The 21736-nt window shown below is 37.3% G+C and overlaps 1 protein-coding gene across 1 annotated transcript in view; it reads left to right on the top strand.

The window, feature by feature from the left end:
• The window catches only part of ZNF782 (zinc finger protein 782), a 64843-nt gene extending 61175 nt beyond the window's left edge, over positions 1 to 3668 (top strand). Inside the window, exon 5 of the mRNA XM_028122325.2 lies at positions 342 to 3668. Within this exon, the coding sequence (XP_027978126.2) occupies positions 342 to 2227 (1886 nt within the window). The 3' untranslated portion in view covers positions 2228 to 3668. The remainder of the gene's footprint in view (positions 1 to 341) is intronic.
• The last annotated feature ends 18068 nt before the right edge of the window (positions 3669 to 21736 follow it).

Below are 21736 nucleotides of genomic sequence, written 5' to 3'. Positions count from 1 at the left end.
TCCCATTCACTACTTTTTTCCTGTCTTTTCTGTTCCCAAGATCCAACTCCCTTGAATATATTCTCCATTCTCAATTGTTCCTTTCCTTTATATCTTCTTTAACCAGTTTTGAAAACTATACTTTAAGATGCCAAATACGTATGTATATCTTTTTCTAGTTTCTTCTCTTGCTACTACAAAAACCTTTTTTTTTTTTTTACAAAAAGAGACTATACACTTGGAATTACTTTATTGTTGGGAAACTGAGACATCAAATACATAATAGGGCATATATCTATAAGTCCCATTCCATAAGAAGTGTGTTAAATATCTTAAAGTATTTTTAATTTTCTCATTTTTAGAAGACTCCCAACCTAATCAACTCTCAGAGAAGAGCCTAGAAAACCAAGGCAAATATTTGTGGCAAGTTTTATTCACCAACAAATCATTGACTACAGCAGAAGAGATTTTAGAAAAACCATGTAATCTGGACATAAACATTTTACCTGCAAGAACAATGCCCTATAAATTTGACACTACAGAGCCTACTTACCTGCATCTTAGCTCATTGACTCCACACTGTCAGTATTCAAGAAAGAAGGCTCATGAGCTTACTGTATGTGAGAAATGGCTCCTCAGTATTAAGGAGGGCAGAACTAATAGTGGAGAGAAATCATTTGTCTATAGTAAAAATGTGAAATCATTCAGTCGTAAAGAGAAAGTCATTCAGCATCAGGCAGTTCAGACTTTGCAGCAAGCTTCTGAGTACAATGAATGTGGAAAAGCTTTCCTTGAAAAGACTGCCCTCATTACATCTGGGAGTACCCACCCAAAAGTGAAATCTTATAAATTCAGTAAATTTGGGGGAAAACACTGTGATAAATCAACTCTTATAGTCTCTCATAGCAGAGGAAAAGAGTCCAGAGGAAATCCAGAGGAAAAGAGTCATTATGAATTTAATGAATATCAATGTACTGAAAATAATTTCAGTAGGATCACTCAAAGATTTGACACAGAAGGGAAACCTTTCAGCCAAAAATCACACACTAGAGAACATCAGAAAATTCATATAGGAGTGAAACCCTTGGAATATGGAAAGAATTTCAGCCATAATCCAGCCCTCCCAGTGCATCAGAGAACTCACACAACAGACAAATCCTCTGATTATGACATATGTACAGAGACCTCAGGTTGCCAGTCAGCTTTCAACATACATCAGAGAACTCACATAACAGTGAAACCCTTTGAATGTAATGAATGTGGAAAATCCTGTACTATGAATTCATTCCTGATTCAGCCTCTGGAAAGTCACACAGGGGAGAAAACCTACAAATGTCATGCATGTGGGAAAGCTTTCAGTGAGAAGTCACGCCTAAGAAAACATCAGAGAACTCACACAGGAGAGAAACCCTATAAATGTGATGGTTGTGAGAAGGCTTTCAGTGCAAAGTCAGGTCTAAGAATACATCAGAGAACTCACACAGGGGAGAAACCCTATGAATGTAATGAATGTGGGAAATCTTTCAACTATAAGTCAATCCTCATAGTACATCAGAGAACTCACACAGGGGAGAAACCCTTTGAATGTAATGAATGTGGAAAATCTTTCAGCCACATGTCAGGCCTAAGAAATCACCGGAGGACTCACACAGGGGAAAGACCATATAAATGTGATGAATGTGGGAAAGCTTTCAAACTGAAGTCGGGTCTAAGAAAACATCATAGAACTCACACAGGGGAGAAGCCCTATAAATGCAATCAGTGTGGGAAAGCTTTTGGTCAGAAATCACAACTTAGAGGACATCATAGAATTCACACAGGGGAGAAACCCTATAAATGTAATCATTGTGGGGAAGCTTTTAGCCAGAAGTCAAACCTCAGAGTGCATCATAGAACTCACACTGGGGAGAAACCCTATAAATGTGATGAGTGTGGAAAAACTTTCAGGCAGAAATCAAATCTCAGAGGACATCAGAGAACTCACACAGGGGAGAAACCCTATGAATGTAATGAATGTGGAAAAGCTTTCAGTGAAAAGTCAGTCTTAAGAAAACATCAGAGAACTCACACAGGAGAGAAACCCTATAATTGTAATCACTGTGGAGAAGCTTTCAGCCAGAAGTCAAACCTCAGAGTACATCAGAGAACTCACACAGGGGAGAAACCCTATAAATGTGATAAATGTGGGAAAACTTTCAGCCAGAAATCAAGCCTTAGAGAACATCAGAAAGCTCACACAGGGAGTTAAATATATGAATGTAAAGAATATGGAAAAACTTTGAGCCAGAAATCAAATCTCACAATATAAAAGAGAAAGAGAACCCTATGGATAGAATAAACAACTGCAAGTTCCTCTGCAAGATACATACTTTCACAAACATCAGAGAACTTAGGAGAGAAATTCTTGGAATATATTTTATGTGGGCAGTCTTGCATCCAGAGTGCAGTCCTCATTATGGATCAGAGAACTCACCCAGCAAAGAAGTTACAAAGATAATGTGAGAAATACTCTGTACTCAATCTTCAGAAAACTCACACTGCAGAAAAGGTCTGGGAATGTAATAAAAATGTGAAAACTTTGTGTCAGTTATCAAAATGTACTCATCATCAGAGAAATGATACAATGAGAAAATTGAGAATGTAATAAGTGTTTGATAACCTTTAGCCAAAAGCCAGCTTTCTCAGTACAACAGAAAATACATAAAGGTTAGAGAACTCAGAGTATTTCAACACAGACGAAAAATGAAGTAATGGATGTGGGGAATTCTATTACAAATCAGCCCTCAATTTGATTTACACAGAAGTAATCCCCATATGCCATATAATGACTATTAATTGTTCACCAATAACCATTTACTCTTTTCCCTTATGCCACACCTAGTCCAAATTTCTCAACCAGTATCATCTGAATGGGGTCATATTAATAACCTCTGGCTAGTAGGATGTGGGGGTCAATGACCAGTCTCATTTAATACATTCCTTAAATGCTCAGTTTTTCTCCTGTCCCTTATCAGAATGGAGTGGAGATTACTCCCAGTGAAACCATGGGGCTCATGCACTGAAGATGAGAGAATACAAGATGCAAGGAAACAGGGTAAAGAGTGACTGGAATGGAGTTTTCTCCTTCATGCACACCGCCTTTTTGCAGCAAGGAAATAAACTTCTTCTCTACTGAGTTTCTACAGGCTTGGGTATACTTTATACTAACATATACTCACCAACCCTCAACTAATAAAGCCTATGAATATGATTTCTGTGGATATCTGAACTCAGCATATATCAGAAACCTGACACAGGAGAAACCCCTGACAATATCCTGAATGACCATAGTTTTTATCCACAACTCCTCCTCATCAGTCAGGTAAATATCAGTGGAAGAAATTCAGCATTTCAACATATGTAGGAAATATTTTACCAAAAAAATAATATTTCATTAAATATCTGATAATTGAATTGTAAATGTATGAAAGTTTTCAACAAGTTATCAAACTTTAATCTTTCTCAGAATGTGTTACAGGGGGAGAATCTATCAATTTTAGAAAGGTAAGTAATAGCACCTGCTTAGAAGTTGTTCCATAAGACTGTTGTTTCATATGCATTATGAAAACAAACATAACAATACTGATAATGTAGACATTCACTAAAATAAGGTGGTTTAAAAGAATAAGAAATAAATTGCATAAACTGAACAGCACTGAATGTATGTGAATATTTTCTGAGTTCTCTATTTTTTATCTATGTGAGTTTGTATACATGCATGCCACTTACCAGGTATTTATATGTGTACTGGAACTCAACATCATTATAATAGAATTATCTACCCCTTGCTCAGTAACTGTTCTGACACCAGCTACATTTTACCATATGTAGATTAATAACAAATAAACCTGTTACAGGAAATAGTTGAAAAGTCAGAATCCCATACTACATTTCATTTCTCATGCTGCTTTCTGATATGTGTATATAGGAAAGGCTATTGTTACTAAACAGTTTCTTTTCAAAGAAGCCAAACAATGTTTTGTATGTACTTTTATAGTATCTCAGGGTCACCAATACATTTAAAACATATGCCAAAATATGGAAAGAGCCTAGATGTCTATCAACAGATGAATGGATAAAGATATGGTGTACACACACAGACACACATACACATACATACCCAATGGAATATTACTCAGCCATCAAAAAGAATGAAATCTTGCCATTTGCAACAATGTGGATGGAACCAGAGAATGTTATACTAAGCAAAATAAATCAGAGAAAGACAAATACTGTATGATTTCCCTTGTGGAATTTAAGAAATGAAAAAGATGAACATAGAGGAAGGGAAGGAAAAATAAAATAAAACAAAGAGGGAGGCAAACCATAAAAAACTCTTAACCCTATATAGGGAACAAACAGAGTTGCTGGAAGGGAGGTGGGTGGGGGGACGGGGCAACTGGATGATGGGCATTAAGGAGGGCACTTGAAGTACTGTGCACTGGGTGTTGTATGCAACTGTTGAATCACTAAGTTCTTCCTCTGAGACTAATAATACAGATTTGTTAATTAAATTGAATTTAAATAAAACAGTACATGATTGTACAGTCAGTTAAGCAGGTAGGGAGATTTTCATTTAAAGATGTTTTTAAGACTATAAACTTGTAAACACTTGTGAATACTAAGCTTGTGGACATTAAAATACATAAAATGAAAGAATATATATATTTAAGCATACACACACACATATTTTTAATGTCACTGATTATTTTCTCAGCAGTATCAAGTATCCTGAAGAGCCATTTATGAGACTGTGTTTTTTATTTTTAGCATTTAAATTTTATTAAACTTTCCATCTCTCTGCGAAATAACCTATCTAATCTTGTATGTTGTCTAGCTTTTCCATTAGAGTCATTTTATATGACGTTTGTCATTCTCTGGCTCAGTGAAGCAACTGCTTGGGCCCTTGCTTCTCCCTGCAGCCACCTAGCTCTCCAGAGTCTGGGTTAGTTTTTACCTTGCAGTCTCAGATATCTGATCCATTCAAAAAACTTGTTAATTTAAAGTCTGCCTAGCTATTTTCTTTTATGGATGGGAGTAATGCTTTTTCCTTTTCTCTACTTATCTGAGCTAAAACTGAAAGTTTTCAGTGGATTTTTGATAAATGTGCCAGTGTAATTTGATGGGAGAGGATAACTATTTTCAAAAACAGTGACAAAATAATTGGATATTCATGTATTTTAAATATACCTTTATGTTTACATCATAATTAAATACTTGATTCAAAATGAAATATTTTGAATAAACAAAATAGCTAACAGTATAAAATTTGTTAGAAAACAGAAGAAAATGTAATTTTACTTTGAGACCGAATAGCAAAGCAAAAAAGGTAAGTTGAAGTTTATGAATTTTTGAAGTGCTTTTCAAGATTTTATTATGAAAATGGAAAAAACACAGGAGAAAATGTCTCTAACAGAGTACTTGCATCCACAATATGTAAAGAATATTAATAATGGAAAATAATTATAATGCAATAATAATACAAACAATCTAGTTAAAATGGGCAAAACAGAAGATTAAAACAGGCATTTCAGAAAAGAAGATATATAGATAGCCAATAAATACTAGAAAAGATGTCCAAAGCTTTAGTCATAAAGGAATGCAAATTAAAATTGTAATGTGATAGTATTACAAATCCCTTTGATAGTTCCTTATAAAGTTAACAGTATCATACCTACAATTTTAGTTCTAGATATTTGCCCCCAAAGAAACATAAAGTGTACCAAAAATTTTTTTTAAGTTTTTTTAAAGAATTTTATTAAGATGTTCAAGGAGTTTTTATTCACAGTGGCGCCAAATTAGAACCAGAATATCCATCAACAGATAAATTTTGTAAATAGTGATATTACCTTACAATGGAATAGCACTCAGCAATAGAAAGTACTACTAATGGATGTATCAACATTGATAAATTTCAATAAGGTTATTCTGGGAAAAGAAGCGAAGCACAAGAACCTGTATGATCCCATTTCTATGAAATTCTAGAAAAGACATCTAATATAGAGGGATAGAAAGCACATCATTGGTTGCCTAGGAGCGGGGTTTGGGAGTCACTGGATAGAAGAGCAGGGAATGTTTTAGTGTGATGGAATGTTCTATATTTAGGTTATGGTAGTGTTTACAAAGCTGAATAAGTGTCACTCATCAAACTGTTCAAAAAATGCATACACTTTATTTTACATAAATTATGTGTTAGTACAGTTGATTTTAAAAATCATAAAAGTGAACTTTATTATGTATATTATGAGACCCAGCATGTGCCAAGGGGTTATTGACTTTACTACTTGGGTATTTATTCCCTTCCCCCTCCTGTTTGGCTTTGTGACCTGGGGCAAATCAGTTCTCCTTTATGTTCCTCAGTTTCCTCATTTGTGAAAGGTGCATAATGATAGTAATTACCTACAATCCATTTTGGGAGCATTTTCTGAATTCATCTGTGTCAATCACTTAAAACCAAACCTGGCACAGAGTAAATGGGCAATAAATAATAACTGTCATCATTATTTTACTAATGCTAAAAAAGTGAATGTGTTCTTTAAAAAAGCTTAAAGCAAGATTATAATTCATAGTAAAACAAAAGGATAAATTAGACCTAAAGAAGACTCAGCCTTGATTGGATGGGAATTCCTCACATTATGGTGGCATCAATTTTTCTAACTCTATCTGATGACACCATCCCTGAAGTGCTTGAAACCTTGGGCTCTGCTAACTTGCTGACATGACTAAGCCCAAAACATTAAGTGTGTAGTTCCCAGGAAATTGCTTTTGAACAGACATAAAAAGCCCCTACCCCCAATGAGTCTACATCTCCCCCTTTCCCCCTAAGATTCTCTCTGATAGAAGTTTTTAGAAGCCAGAACTAAGCTGAAGTATTGTCACTTGGGTTCTCTGCTACAGTCCAGGGTAGCAGGCATATACACAAGATGTATAAACATTCTAGAAAGAAGCCACACTTGAGGATAGTACTAATAACACAAACACACACATACATACTTCCTAAATGCTTTCAGCATATGATACCACTGCTGCCCTAAGTTTCCCTGTTGTATTGAAAGTGATTTCATGTGTGACCAATAATGTCCCTTTAACACAGGAACTACATCCTGAGTTCTTTTGCATAATGGAATCACATGGTGACCACCATAACAAAAGAAGACTCAGATCTGCCACTGACTTGGGTCTAATCATGGGCAAAATCCATGAGCTTTCACATTCTTCATCACAGGTGTGTCAGGACCTGAAAAAAAACCATTTCAAGTAGTAGAAGATCCTCTGCCAGTGTATAGAGTTCATGGGGGCATGACTTGGGCCACAGTTTGAGAACTTATCTTCTGGGTTGATGGAAAATTTTAACAAGGACTTGAGACCTTGAGCTCAATTTTCAGAGGCCCTTCCATATTCCTAAGAGAAACTTATTCTCATCAGTGGTGTGGGCATGGCCCTACCTGTAAATGTTTTAGCAGCCAGAGGAGGTGAAATCAAATGGCATTATGAGCCCAAAAGCATTCTTTTGCTTGATAGCATAATTTATTTTATGTCAAAATTATTGGAAAAGAACAGAAGACAGTATTCACAAGATAGGAAAACAGCATACAAGATTATAGTGAAAGAATGGTGTCCACTGAACATAAGTCTGCAACAGAAATCATTAAGTTGTCACCAGTTTTAATTGCTAAACCTTATTCCTTGCATTAATGCCTTATATCCAAATATTATGAGGGCCAGTGTTTCAGTCCTTAATTTTTTCATTTGCATTATTTGTTGTAGTAACATCCTTGGGAAAAGCAAAATCCAACATCTGTATCCCCATAAGAGGATAAACCTCTTATCATGGGCCCACAGACCAGGTGCTTGTCCCGTAGAAGCCCCACTGCAACTGTAGGACCTGGCAAGACCTATGCCTTCTGGAATAGATAGCTACAGAGCTTGATATCTTCAAACAGGCCAACCATATGGGCTTTGGGGGCTTCCTATAAAGCCCTAATGGACCTACTTTGGAAGTACAGGTCAGGCTGCAAGGTTTGAGCAACTTCTCAGACTGTGTAAAAGACTGTTGAGGATCCATATGTCTGCAATTTCTGGTACTGCCTGATTTCATGGAAGGGGGAAAGTCTGGGTTGGTAACCATATGACACCAGCAGAGATTGATGCCTGCTATAGTACTGGGCACTTTCAGGGTCCTAGGGATCATAACATCTGTAATGGTCGGCTTGTTGCACCACTGAGACTGTTGAGCAACACTTCCCATACATTTGCCTTCTTTTCTGTGTGGTCTTTGAGAGCGAGAGTGGCCTCTGCACCTGAAGGAGGGCAAAGCAACTACTGATAACATTTGGTATGACTTTAGCTCTGGATCACATTTAAGTGTACACTTTGTTAAGCCTGGGCACAGCACCCTGCCTAATAGAGGTTTACCAAAGAAAGGAGTGCTTGAATGATGCTTCTAACAATCAAACACACTAGTAATTTGTTTTCATATTATTCTATATTTTTGTGGAAAAAATGCAATGTTTTAAAGTAAGTGTGGCTTAGCCTGCTCTTTGGCATATTTTTCCAATGTATTTTCCAATAGCTATGTATTTCACCCCCAACACTGTTTTTATTGAATCCAGTGATTTTGATATATTGTCTTTTCCTTTTCATTGTCTCTAAGTATTTTCTAATTTCCCTTGTGATTTCTAATTTGGTCTATTGTTTGTTTAAGAGTGTTGTTTATAATTTCCACAAATTTGAATTTTCCAGTTTTCCTTCTGTTACTGATTTTTAACTTCATCCTGCAATGGTCATAGAAGAGATTTTGTATAATACCTTTCTTTTTCAATCTATTGAGACTTAATTTGTGCCCTAATGTTTGGTCTCTCCTGAAGAATGCCCCATGTCCACTTGACACACATGTGTATTCTGTTGTTTAGTATGGTGTTCTATAAATGTTTGTTAGATCTAGTTTTTTTATTTTGTTGCACAAGTCTTCTGTTTCCTTATTTATCTTCTGTCTGGTTGTACAATCATTATTGATAGTGAGATTGAAATCTTATTATTATAGAAATATGTTTCTCCCTTGATTCTATTTTTCCTTATTTTGATCTTATTATATGTGTATTTATAGTTGTTATAGCTTGCTGTATTGAACCTTTTATTACACTTTAATTTTTAATAACCTTTTAAAATTTTTATTTAAATTCAATTAATTAACATATAGTGTATCAGTTTCAGAGGTAGAGTTCGGTTATTAATCATTTGCATATAACACCCAGTGCTCATTACATCTTGTGCCTTCCTTAATGCCCATCACTCAGTTACCCCATCACCCCACCCACCTCCCCTCCAGCAACCCTGTTTTTTTCCTATAGTTCAGAGTCTTTTATGGTTTGTCTCCATCTCTGATTTCGTCTTATTTTATTTTTCCCTCCCTCCCCCTATGATCCTCTGTTTTGTTTCTTAAATTCCACATGAGTGAACTCATAGGATAATTGTCTTTCTCTGATTGACTTATTTCAATTAGCATAATAACCTTTATTTATTTAAAGACTATACTGTCTGATAATACAGGTTCCCCTGCACTCTTTTGGTTATTGTTTGCATAGAATATCTTTTCTATCCTTTCAGTATCAACCAATTTTGGATCAACTTTGGATCTAAAGTAAGTCTCATGGCAGAAGAGTAGGGGACCTTGTTTCATCTGGTGCCTTGAATTTAGCTGGATATCTACCAAACCAACCTGAACACCCACAAAATCAGCCTGAGATGTAAGAAAATATATCTGGAACTCTACAAGCAGAAAAGCGACTGCTTTTTGCAAGGAGGAGGTGTGGAGAAATGAATCTGAGAGAAAAATGTCAGAAGATATATAGAGGGGGGAGGGGTCCTCCACAAACTGGCTACGGGAAAGTGATATAACACCAGAGTGCAAAATCGGAACCCTTAGAAATCTGCTTCAGTGAGAGACATCCCTTTCTGAAAAGGGCTCGGGATGAAAAGGGCAGGATTCTAGGTGGGTCATTGTGGTCTTAGAATCCCAGGAGACACAGAACCAACGGGGGTACCTGAACCAATAGAGTGCCCAAGCAGTGGAGTGGGGAAACTGGTTATGGTCAGCAAGCACAGGAGGGACTCTCCGCTCCAAAAAATCACAACAATCTTTAATGTCTATGTGCCTAAAAACATGGAATTAAAATACATGAGGCAAAAGCTGTTAAGACTGCTAGAAGAAATAGATGAACCCACTATTACAGTTAGAGACTTCAACAGCCCTCTATCAGAAGTAGATCCAGCAGGCAGAAAACAAGTGAAGACATGGTTGAACTCAACAGCACCATAAATTAACTGATATAATTAACACCTACGGACTCTTTCATCTAACAATAGCAGAACACACATTCTTCTCAAGCTCACATGGAACATTCAGTAAGATAGACAACATTCTACATCTAAAACACACATTAACAAATTTAAAAGAACAAAAATTACACAATATATGCTCTAAGACCACAATGGAATTAAACTAGAAATCAATATAGAAAGAAGGCTAGGAAATTCCCAAATATTTGGAGATTAAGCAGTACATTTCTAAATAACATGTGAGTCAACTCTCAATAGAAATTTTAAAATATTTTGAACTAAATGAAAATACAACATCAAATTTTGGGGGGTGCAGTGAAAACACTTTAGAGGGAATTCTGTAGCCTTGTAGAAGAAAGCTCTAAAATCAGTCATCTAAGAGTCCACCTTAGAAAACCAGAAAAGAAAAACCAAATCCAAAGTAAACAAAAGAAAAGTATTAACTAGGGCAGAAATCAATGAAATTGAAAACAAAAGCCAATAGAGAAAAGCAATGAAACCAAAAGCTGATTCTTTTAAAAAATAAAACTGATTAACCTCTACCCAGTCCAAAGAAAAAAAAGACACAAGTAACATACCAGAAATGAAAGGACATCACTACAGATGCTATGGACATTAAAAAGATGATAAAGGAATACTATAAATAACTCTATGGCCACAAATGTGATAACCTAGATGAAATGAACCAATTCCTCAAAAGACAGAATATACCAAAACTCACACAAAGAAAAAATAGACAATCTAGGGGCACCTGGGTGGCTCAGTCAGTTAAGTGTCTGCCTCAGCTTAGGTCATGATCCCAGGGTTTGGGAATCGAGCCCCACATTGGGCTCCCTGCTCAGCAGGGAGTGTGCTTCTCCCTCTCCCTCTGCTCCTCATCCCTGCTCATTCTCTTCCTCTATCTCAAATAAAATCTTAAACAGAAAAGAAAAAATAGACAATCTGAATAGGGCTATATCTATTAAAGAAATTAAATCAACAAAGAAATTAAATCAACAATACTGGAAGTCTTACAATAAGACAAGAAAAGGAAATAAAACTTACTGATTGGAAAAAAAGAAAGAAAGCCACCTTTGTTCGCAGATGATGTGATTGCCTATGTAGAAAATCTGAAAGAATGAACAACAAAACTGGAACTAATAAGCAATTATAACAAGGTTGCAGGCTACAGGATATATACAAATGCCAATCATTTTCCTATATGCCAGTAATAAACAAGTGGAATTTGAACTTAAAAACAATACTATTTACATTAGCACTGCCCCAAAATGAAAAACTTAAATATAATTTAACAAAAAATGTACAAGATCTATATGAGGAAAACTACAAAACTCAGATGAAAGAAATAAAAGAATAACTAGACAAATGGAGAGGCATTCCATGTTTATGAATAGGAAAACTCAATATTGCCAGGATGTCAGTTCTTCCCAATTTGATGTATAGATTCAATGGATTAAATGTAATCCCAATCAAAATACCAGAAATATTTTATGGATACAAACTGATTCTAAATGTAATATAGAGAGGCAAAAGACCCAGACTAGCCTACATAATATTGAAAGAGAAAACCAAAGTCAGAGGACTGACGCTATCAACTTAAAGACTTACTATAGAGCTAAAGTAATCAAGACAATGGGGCAGAAAGAATGCTGAAAGAAAAGACTAATAGATCAATGGAACAGAATAGAAAGCCCAGAAATAGACCCACACAAATATAGTCAAATGATATTTGAAAAAAGAACAAGAGTAACACAATGGAGACTGACAGATTTTTCAATAAATGGCGTTGAAACAACTGAATGCCCACATCAAAAAGAAGTACCAGGACTTCACATCCTTTACAAATATTAACTTGAAATGGATCATAAAACTAAATGTAAAGTGCAAAGATAACATAAGAGAAAATCTAGATGATCTTGGGTTTGGCAATGACTTTTTAGGTATAACACCAAAGACATCATGATTCATAAAAGAAAGAATTGACGGGTGCCTGGGTGGCTCAGTCGTTAAGTGTCTGCCTTTGGCTCAGGTCATGATCCCAGGGTTCTGGGATCGAGCCCCGCATCGGGCTCCCTGCTCCATGGGAAGCCTGCTTCTCCCTCTCCCACTCCCCCTGCTTGTGTTCCCTCTCTTGCTGTGTCTCTCTCTGTCAAATAAATAAATAAAATCTTTAAAAAAATAAATGAAAGAATTGATAAACTGGACTTCATTAAAATTAAAATTTTCTGCTTTGCAAAAGACACTGTCAACAGGATGAGGAGACAAGTCACACTAGGAGAAAAAATTTACAAGAGACATATCTGATAAAGGACTGCTACGTAAAATATACAAAGAACCCCCAAAATACTAGAACTCATACAGCAATTCAGCAACATGGCAGGATACAAAATCAATGAACAGAAATCAGTTGCATTTCTATACACTAACAATGTGACTAAAAAAAATAAATTAAGGAATCGATTCCATTAAAATAGCAACAAAAACCCTAAGATACCTAGAAATAAACCTAACCAAAAACCTACTCTAGAAACTACAAAACACTTATGAAAGAAATTGAGGAAGACACAAAGAGATGGAAAAAACATTCCATCCTCTAGGACTGAAAGAATAAACATTGTGAAAATGTCTATACTGCCCAGAGCAATCTACACATTCAATGCAATCCCTATCAAAATACCATCAACATTTTTCACAGAGCTGGAACAAACAATCCTAAAATTTGTATGGAACCAGAAAAGACCCCGAATAACAAGGGGAATGTTGAAAAAGAAAACCAAAGCTGGGGGCCTCACAATGCCGGACTTCAAGCTATATTAGAAAGCTGTGATCATCAAGACAGCATGGTACTGGCACAAAAAGACATATAGATCAATAGAACAGAATAGACACCCCGGAAATGGACCCTCAACTCTATGATCAACTAATCTTTGACAAATCAGTAAAGAATATCAAATGGAAAAAAGTCTCTTCAATAAATGGTGCTGGGAAAATTGGACAGCCACATGCAGAAGAATGAGACTGGACCATTCTCTTACACCATACACAAAGATAAACTCAAAATGGATGAAAGACCTAAATGTGAGACAGGAATCCATCAAAATCCTAGAGGAGAACATAGGCTGTAACCTTTTTGACATTGGCCACAGCGACTTCTTTCAAGGCATGTCTCTAAAGGCAAGGGAAACAAAAGTTAAAATGAACTTTTGGGAGTTCATCAAGATAAAAAGCTTTTGCACAGCAAAGGAAATAGTCAACAAAACTAAAAGGCAGCCCACAGAATGGGAAAAGATATTTGCAAATGACTTACAGATAAAGGGCTGATATCCAATCTAAAAAGAACTTCTCAAACTCAACACCCAAAAAACAAATAATCCAGTCAAGAAATGAGCAGAAGACAAGAACAGACACTTCTCCAAAGAAGACATACAAATGTCTAACTGACACATGAATAAATGTTCAACATCACTTGGCATCAGGGAAATAAAAATCAAAACTACAATGAGATACTACCTTACACCAGTTAGAATGGCAAAAATTAACAAGACAGGAAACACCAAATATTTGGTGAGGATGTGGAGAAAGGGGAACCCTCTTACACTGCTAGTGAGAATGCAAGCTGGTACAGCCATTCTGGAAAACAGTATGGAGGTTCCTCAAGACATTAAAAATACAGCTACCCTATGACCCAGCAATTGCACCACTAGGTATTTACCCCAAAGTTACAGATGTAGTGAAAAGAGGGGTACCTGCACCCCAATGTTTATAGCAGCAACAATAGCCAAACTGTGGAAGGAGCTGAGATGTCCTTCAACAGATGAATGGTTAAAGAAGATGTGGTTCATATATACAGTGAACGTAGAGGAGCAAGATGGCGGAAGAGTAGGAGACCTAAATTTGTTTTGGTCCCAGGAATTCAGCTAGATAGGGATCAAACCATTCTGAACACCTACGAATTCAACGGGAAAGCAAAGAAAAGAATAGTAGCAACTCTCTGAACAGAAAACTGACCACTTTCTGAAAGGTCGGACATGCGGAGAAGTGAATCCTAGGCGATATTTGGGAAGATAGATGGCGGGGGAGGGGGCCTCCGTCAGCCGCTACTGGCAAGTGATAGAGCAGCAGAACACAAAATCGGAAATTTTAGAAGTCGGCTCTGCTGAGGGACGTCGCTCCAGTGGCTAAGCCAGGGGGTGGAACACTCGCTGGGACAGTGTGGTCTCAGGACCCTCAAGGTCACAAAAGACCAGGGATGCCTGAGTGCGGCAGAACTCCCAGGTATTGGAGCAGGGAAGCCGGCTGTGAGATGGAGCCGAGGAGTGGGCTTTCACCTCAGGGTTGCCATAAACCTTGATCCGTGGCAGTCAGGTCACTGCTCCTCCAGCAGGGACCCAACAAGTGGCAGATCCGGGGAGATTCCCCTTCCTCCCCAAGGAGGAGCAGCACGGGAGCGCACCACAGGAATCTGCTGGGCTTGGAGATTCCAAATGGGGTTGTGTGCCAGAGATAGAAACGCTCGGTCATAGGCCGGGTGAGCACGGAGTGCGGCCGGAGATCATGGAGACAGTAGTGATTGACTGCTTTTCTCTGGGGGTGCACTGAGGAGTGGGTCCCCGAGTTCTCGGCTCCTTCAGGGCTGAGATTGGGAGGCTGCGATTTTAACTCCCGTCCTCCAAAGCTGTAAGGAAAGCTTACAGGGAACAAAAGCTCCTGAGAGAAAACCCCAGCAGATTACTTACCCGGACCTGGCAAGGGCAGGGCAATACAGCCTCCAGCAAAGACATCTGAGAAACACTGCAACAGGCCCGCCCCCAGAATATCAGCAAGAACAGCCAGCCAAGGCCAAGTTTACCAATCAATGAGAACGGCAGAACTCCAGTGCTAGGGGAATACTACACATAGAATTCATGGCTTTTTTCCCATGATTCTTTAGTCTTTCAAAGTTAATTTTTTTAACTGTCTTTTTCTTTTTTCTTTTTTGAATTTTTCTTTTTCCCTTTTTCAACCAACATCTTATCAATCCTTTTTTTAAAAATCACTTTTTTATTTTTCATTTTTAGAGTCATATTCTATCTCTTCTATGAAGTTAAGCCTATTTTTGGTACATATATATATATATATAAGTTGTTCTCTCTTTAAAATTTTGGGATACAGTTTCTTCTAACAGACCAAAATATACCCTAAATCTCTAGTGTGTGGCTTTGTTTTAGTCTCCTGCCTGATCACATTCTCTCCCCTTTTTTTAAATCCTCTTCTTTCTTTTTTCAACCAACTTCTTACCAATTCCTTTTATAAAATCTTTTATAATTTTCATCTTTACATTAACCCTTATTATTGTACATATATAAGTTTTTCCTTCTTTAAAATTTTGGGAGGCACTTTCTTCTAACACACCAAAATACGCCCAAAATCTAGTGTGTGGCACTGATCTATGCATCAGCCTGATCATATTTGATCATATTCTGTTATTTTTTGTTTGTTTTTGTCTTCTTTTTCTTTTTTATTCTTTTTCTTTTATGTCCCTTTCTTTTCCCCGGTATCAGGTCTTGTCTAATTTGTTTGCTGTATATTTTTCTGGGGTTGTTGATAGCCTCTTAGCATTTTGTCCTCTCATTCATCTATTCTCCTCTGGACAAAATGACAAGATGGAAAAAGTCACCTCAAAAAAAAAGAACAAGAGGCAGTACTGACTTCCAGGAACCTAATCAATACGGACATTAGTATGATGTCATAACTAGAGTTCAGAATGACGATTTTAGAGATACTACCTGGGATTGAAAAAAGCATGGAAGATGTTAGAGAAACACTTTCTGGAGAAATAAAAGAACTAAAATCTAACCAAGTCGAAATCAAAAAGGCTATGAATGAGGTGCAATCAAAAATGGAGACTAATTCCTAGGGAAAATGAGGCAGAAGAGAGAATTAGTGATATAGAAGACCAAATGATGGAAAATAAAGAAGCTGAGAAAAAGAGAGATAAACAACTACTGGATCACAAGGGCAGAATTCAAGAGATAAGTGATACCATAAGATAAAACAATATTAGAATAATTGGGATCCCAGAAGAAGAAGAAAGAGAGAGGGGGGCAGAAGGTATATTGGAGCAAATTATAACAGAGAACTTCCCTAATTTGGGGAAGGAAACAGGCATCAAAATCCAGGAGGCACAGAGAACCCCTCTCAAAATCAATAAAAATAGGTCAACACCCCAACATCTAATAGTAAAACTTACGAGTCTCAGAGACAAAGAGAAAATCCTGAAAGCAGCTCGGGAGAAGAGATCTGAAACCTACAATGGTAGAAACATTAGATTCACAAGAGACCTATCCACAGAGACCTGGCAGGCCAGAAAGGACTGGCATGATATCTTCAGAGCACTAATTAAGAAAAATATGCAGCCAAGAATACTATATCCAGCTAGGCTCTCATTGAAAATAGAAGGAGAGATAAAAAGCTTCCAGGACAAACAAAAACTGAAGGAATTTGCAAACACGAAACCAGCCCTACAAGAAATATTGAAAGCGGTCCTCTAAGCAAAGAGAGAGCCTAAAAGCAGCATAGATCAGAAAGGAACACAGACAAATTACAGTAACAGTCACCTTGCAGGCAATACCATGGCACTAAATTCATATCTTTCAATAGTTACCCTGAATGTAAATGGGCTAAATGCCCCAATCAAAAGAAATAGGGCATCACATTGGATAAAAAAACAAGACCCATCAATATGCTATCTGTAGGAGACACATTTTAGACCCAATGACACATCCAGATTGAAAGTGAGGGGTTGGAAAACCATTTACCGTGCTAATGGACAACAAAAGAAGCTGGGGTGGCAATCCTCATATCAGACAAATTAGATTTTAAACCAAAGACTGTAATAAGAGATGAGGAAGGACACTATATCCTACTTAAAGGGTCTAACCAACAAGAAGATATAACAATTGTAAATATCTATGCCCCTTGAACATGGGAGTAGCCAATCATATAAGCCAATTAATAACAAAAGCAAAGAAACACAGCAACAACAATACAATAATAGTAGGGGACTTTAACATCCCCCTCACTGAAATGGACAGATCATCTAAGCAATAGATCAACAAGGAAATAAAGACTTTAAATGACACACTGGACCAAATGGACTTCACAGATATATTCAGAACATTCCATCCCAAAGCAACAGAATACACATTCTCCTCTAGTGCCCATGGAACATTCTCCAGAATAGATCACATCCTAGGTCACAAATCAGGTCTCAACCGGTACCAAAAGATTGGGATCATTTACTGTATATTTTCAGACCACAGTGCTTTGAAACTAGAACTCAACCACAGGAGGAAAGTCAGAAAGAACTCAAATACATGGAGGCTAAAGAGCATCCTACTAAAGAATGAATGGGTCAACCAGGAAATTAAAGAAGAATTAAAAAAATTCATGGAAACTAATGAAAATGAAAACACAACTGTTCAAAATCTTTCGGATGCAGCAAAGGCAGTCCTAAGAGGAAAGTATATAGCAATACAAGCCTTTCTCAAGAAACAAGAAAGGTCTCAAATACACAACCTAACCGTACACCTAAAAGAGCTGGAGAAAGAACAGCAAATAAAGTCTAAACCCAGCAGGAGAAGAGAAATAATAAAGATCAGAGCAGAAATCAATGAAATAGAAACTAAAAGAACAGTAGAACAGATCAATGAAACTAGGAGCTGGTTCTTTGAAAGAATTAACAAGATTGATAAACCCCTGGCCAGACTTCTCAAAAAGAAAAGAGAAATGCCCCAAATAAATAAAATCATGAATGAAAGAGGAGAGATCACAACCAACACCAAAGAAATACAAACAATTATAAGAACATATTATGAGCAACTCTATGCCAGCAAATTAGATAATCTGGAAGAAATGGATGCATTCCTAGAGATGTATCAACTACCAAAACTGAACCAGGAAGAAATAGAAAACCTGAACAGACCTATAACCACTAAGGAAATTGAAGCAGTCATCAAAAATTTCCCAACAAACAAGAGCCCAGAGCGAGATGGCTTCCCAGGGGAATTCTACCAAACATTTCAAGAAGAATTAATACCTATTCTTCTGAAACTGTTCCAGAAAATAGAAATGGAAGGAAACCTTCCAAACTCATTTTATGAGGCCACCATTACCTTGATTCCCAAACCAGAAAAAGACCCCATCAAAAAGGAGAATTACAGACCAATATCCCTGATGAACAGGGATGCAAAAATTCTCACCAAAATACTAGCCAATAGGATCCAACAGTACATTAAAAGGATTATTCACCACAACCAAGTGGGATTTATTCCTGGACTGCAAGGTTGTTTCAACATCCGCAAATCAATCAATATCATACAACATATTAATAAAAGAAAGAACAAGAATCATATGATCCTCTCAATAGATGCAGAAAAAGCATTTGACAAAGTACAACATCCTTTCTTGATCAAAACTCTTCAGAGCATAGGGATAGAGGGTACATACCTCAATATCATAAAAGCCATCTTTGAAAAACCCACAGCAAATTTCTTTCTCAATGGGGAAAAACTGAGAGTTTTCCCCCTAAGGTCAGGAACACGGCAAGGATGTCCACTATCACCAGTGCTATTCAACATAGTATTAGAAGTCCTAGCCACAGCAATCAGACAACATAAAGAAATAAAAGGCATCCGAATCAGCAAAGAAGTCAAACTCTCACTCATTGCAGTTGATATGATACTTTATGTGGAAAACCCAAAAGACTCCACCCTAAAACTGCTAGAACTCATACAGGAATTCAGTAAATTGGCAGGATATAAAATCGATGCACAGAAATCAGTGGCATTCCTATACACCAACAACAAGACAGAAATTAAGGAGTCGATTCCATTTACAATTGCACCCAAAACCTAAGACACCTAGGAATAAATCTAACCAAAGTGGCAAAGAATCTGTACTCAGAACAGTATAAAATACTCATGAAAGAAATTGAGGAAGACACAAAGAAATGGAAATTCGTTCCTCGCTCATGGAATGGAAGAACAAATATTGTGAATATGTAAATACTACTTAGAGCAATCTACACATTTAATGCAATCCCTATCAAAATACCATCCACTTTTTTCAAAGAAGTGGAACAAATTATCCTAAAATTTGTATGGAACCAGAAAAGACCCCGAATAGCCAGGGGAATGTTGAAGAAGAAAAGCAAAGCCGGTGGCATCACAATTCCCAATTTCAAGCTCTATTACAAAGCTGTAATCATCAAGACAGTTTGGTACTGGCACAAAAACAGACACATAGATCAATGGAACAGAATTGAGAGCCCAGAAATGGACCCTCAACTTGAGCAATCTTTGTCAAAACAGGAAAGAATGTCCAATGGAAAAAAGACAGTCTCTTCAACAAATGGTGTTGGGAAAATTGAACAGCTACATGCAGAAGAATGAAACTGAACCATTTCCTTACACCACACACAAAAATAGAGGCCAAATGGTTGAAAGACCTCAATGTGAGATAGGAGTCCATCAAAATCCTAAAGGAGAACACAGGCAGCAACCTCTTCAACCTCAGCCGCAGCAATTTCTCCCTAGAAACATCGCCAAAGGCAAGGGAAACAAGGGCAAAAATGAACTATTGGGATCTCATCAAGATAAAAAGCTTTTGCACAGCAAAAGAAAGAGTCAACTAAACCAAAAGACAACCTATAGAATGGGAGAAGATATTTGCAAATGACATATCAGATAAAGGGCTACTATCCAAAATCTATAAAGGACTTCTTAAAATCATCACCCAAAGAACAAATGATCCAATCAAGAAATGGGCAGAAGACACGAACAGAGATTTTTCCAAAGAAGACATCCAAATGGCCAACAGACACGTGAAAAAGTGCTCAACATCCCTCAGTATCAGGGAAATCCAAATCAAAACCTCAATCAGATACCACCTCACACCAGTCAGAATGGCTAAAATTAACAAGTCAGGAAATGACAGGTGTTGGCGGGGATGCAGAGAAAGGGGAACCCTCCTACAGTCTTGGTGGGAGTGCAAGCTGGTGCAGCCACTCTGGAATACAGTATGGAGGTTCCTCAAAAAGTTTAAAATAGAGCTACCATGCGACCCAGGAATGCACTACTGGGTATTTACCCCAGAGATACAAATGTAGGGACCAGAAGTGGTATGTGCACTCCGATATTTATAGCAGCAATGTCCACAATAGCCAAACTGTGGAAAGAGCCAAGATGTCCATCAACAGATGAATGGATAAAGAAGATGTGGTATATACGTACAATGGAATATCATGCAGCCATCAAAAAGAATGAAATCTTGCCATTTGCAAAGACATGGATGGAACTGGAGGGTATTTTGCTGAGCGAAATAAGTCAATCAGAGAAAGAGATGCATCATATGACCTCACTGATATGAGGAATTCTTAGTCTCAGGAAACAAACTGAGGGTTGCTGGAGTGGGGGGGGAGGGATGGGGTGGCTGGGTGATAGACATTGGGGAGGGTATGTGCTATGGTGAGCACTGTGAATTGTGCAAGACTGTTGAATCACAGATCTGTACCTCTGAAACAAATAATACATTATATGTTTAAAAAAAGAAGAAGAAGAAGATAGCAGGAGGGGAAGAATGAAGGGGGGGAAATCGGAGGGGGAGATGAACCATGAGAGACTATGGACTCTGAAAAACAAACTGAGGGTTCTAGAGGGGAGGGGGTGGGAGAATGGGTTAGCCTTGTGATGGGTATTAAAGAGGGCACATTCTGCATGGAGTACTGGGTGTTATAACGCAAACAATGAATCATGGAACACTACATCAAAAACTAATGATGTAATGTATGGTGATTAACATAACATAATAAAAAAAGAAAGATAAAAATATATATATACAATGGAATATTATTCGGCCATCGGAAAGGATGAATACCCACCATTTGCATTGACATGGATGGAATTGAAGGTATTATGCTAAGTGAAATAAGTCAATCAGAGAAAGACAATTATCATATGGTTTCACTCATATGTGGAACATAAGGAATAGTGTGGAGGATCACAGGGGAAGGAGGGAAAACTGAATGGGAAAATATCAGAGAGGGAGACAAACCATGAGAAACTCAGGACTCCAGGAACCGAACTGAGGGTTACAGAAGGGAGGGGGTTACGGGGAGGGGGTAACCAGGTGATCGGTATTAAGGAGGGCATGTGTGGTGATGAGCACTGAGTGTTATATTCAACTAATGAATCATTGAACACTATATCAAAATCTAATGATATAGTATATGTTGGCTAATTGAACATAATAAAAAAATAAATATGGAAAAAAATATACAAAAAACTGTTAAAATTCAACAATAAGAAAACCAACAACCTGATGAAACAATGGGCAAAATATC

Source organism: Eumetopias jubatus, unplaced genomic scaffold (assembly GCF_037043125.1).
Source record: "Eumetopias jubatus isolate StellerSeaLion01/CBP00866 unplaced genomic scaffold, mEumJub1_p1.0 scaffold_15, whole genome shotgun sequence".
NCBI lineage: Eukaryota > Metazoa > Chordata > Mammalia > Carnivora > Otariidae > Eumetopias > Eumetopias jubatus.
The sequence above is the reverse complement of the archived record's forward strand: the minus strand, read 5'-3'. Positions and strand labels throughout refer to the sequence as shown.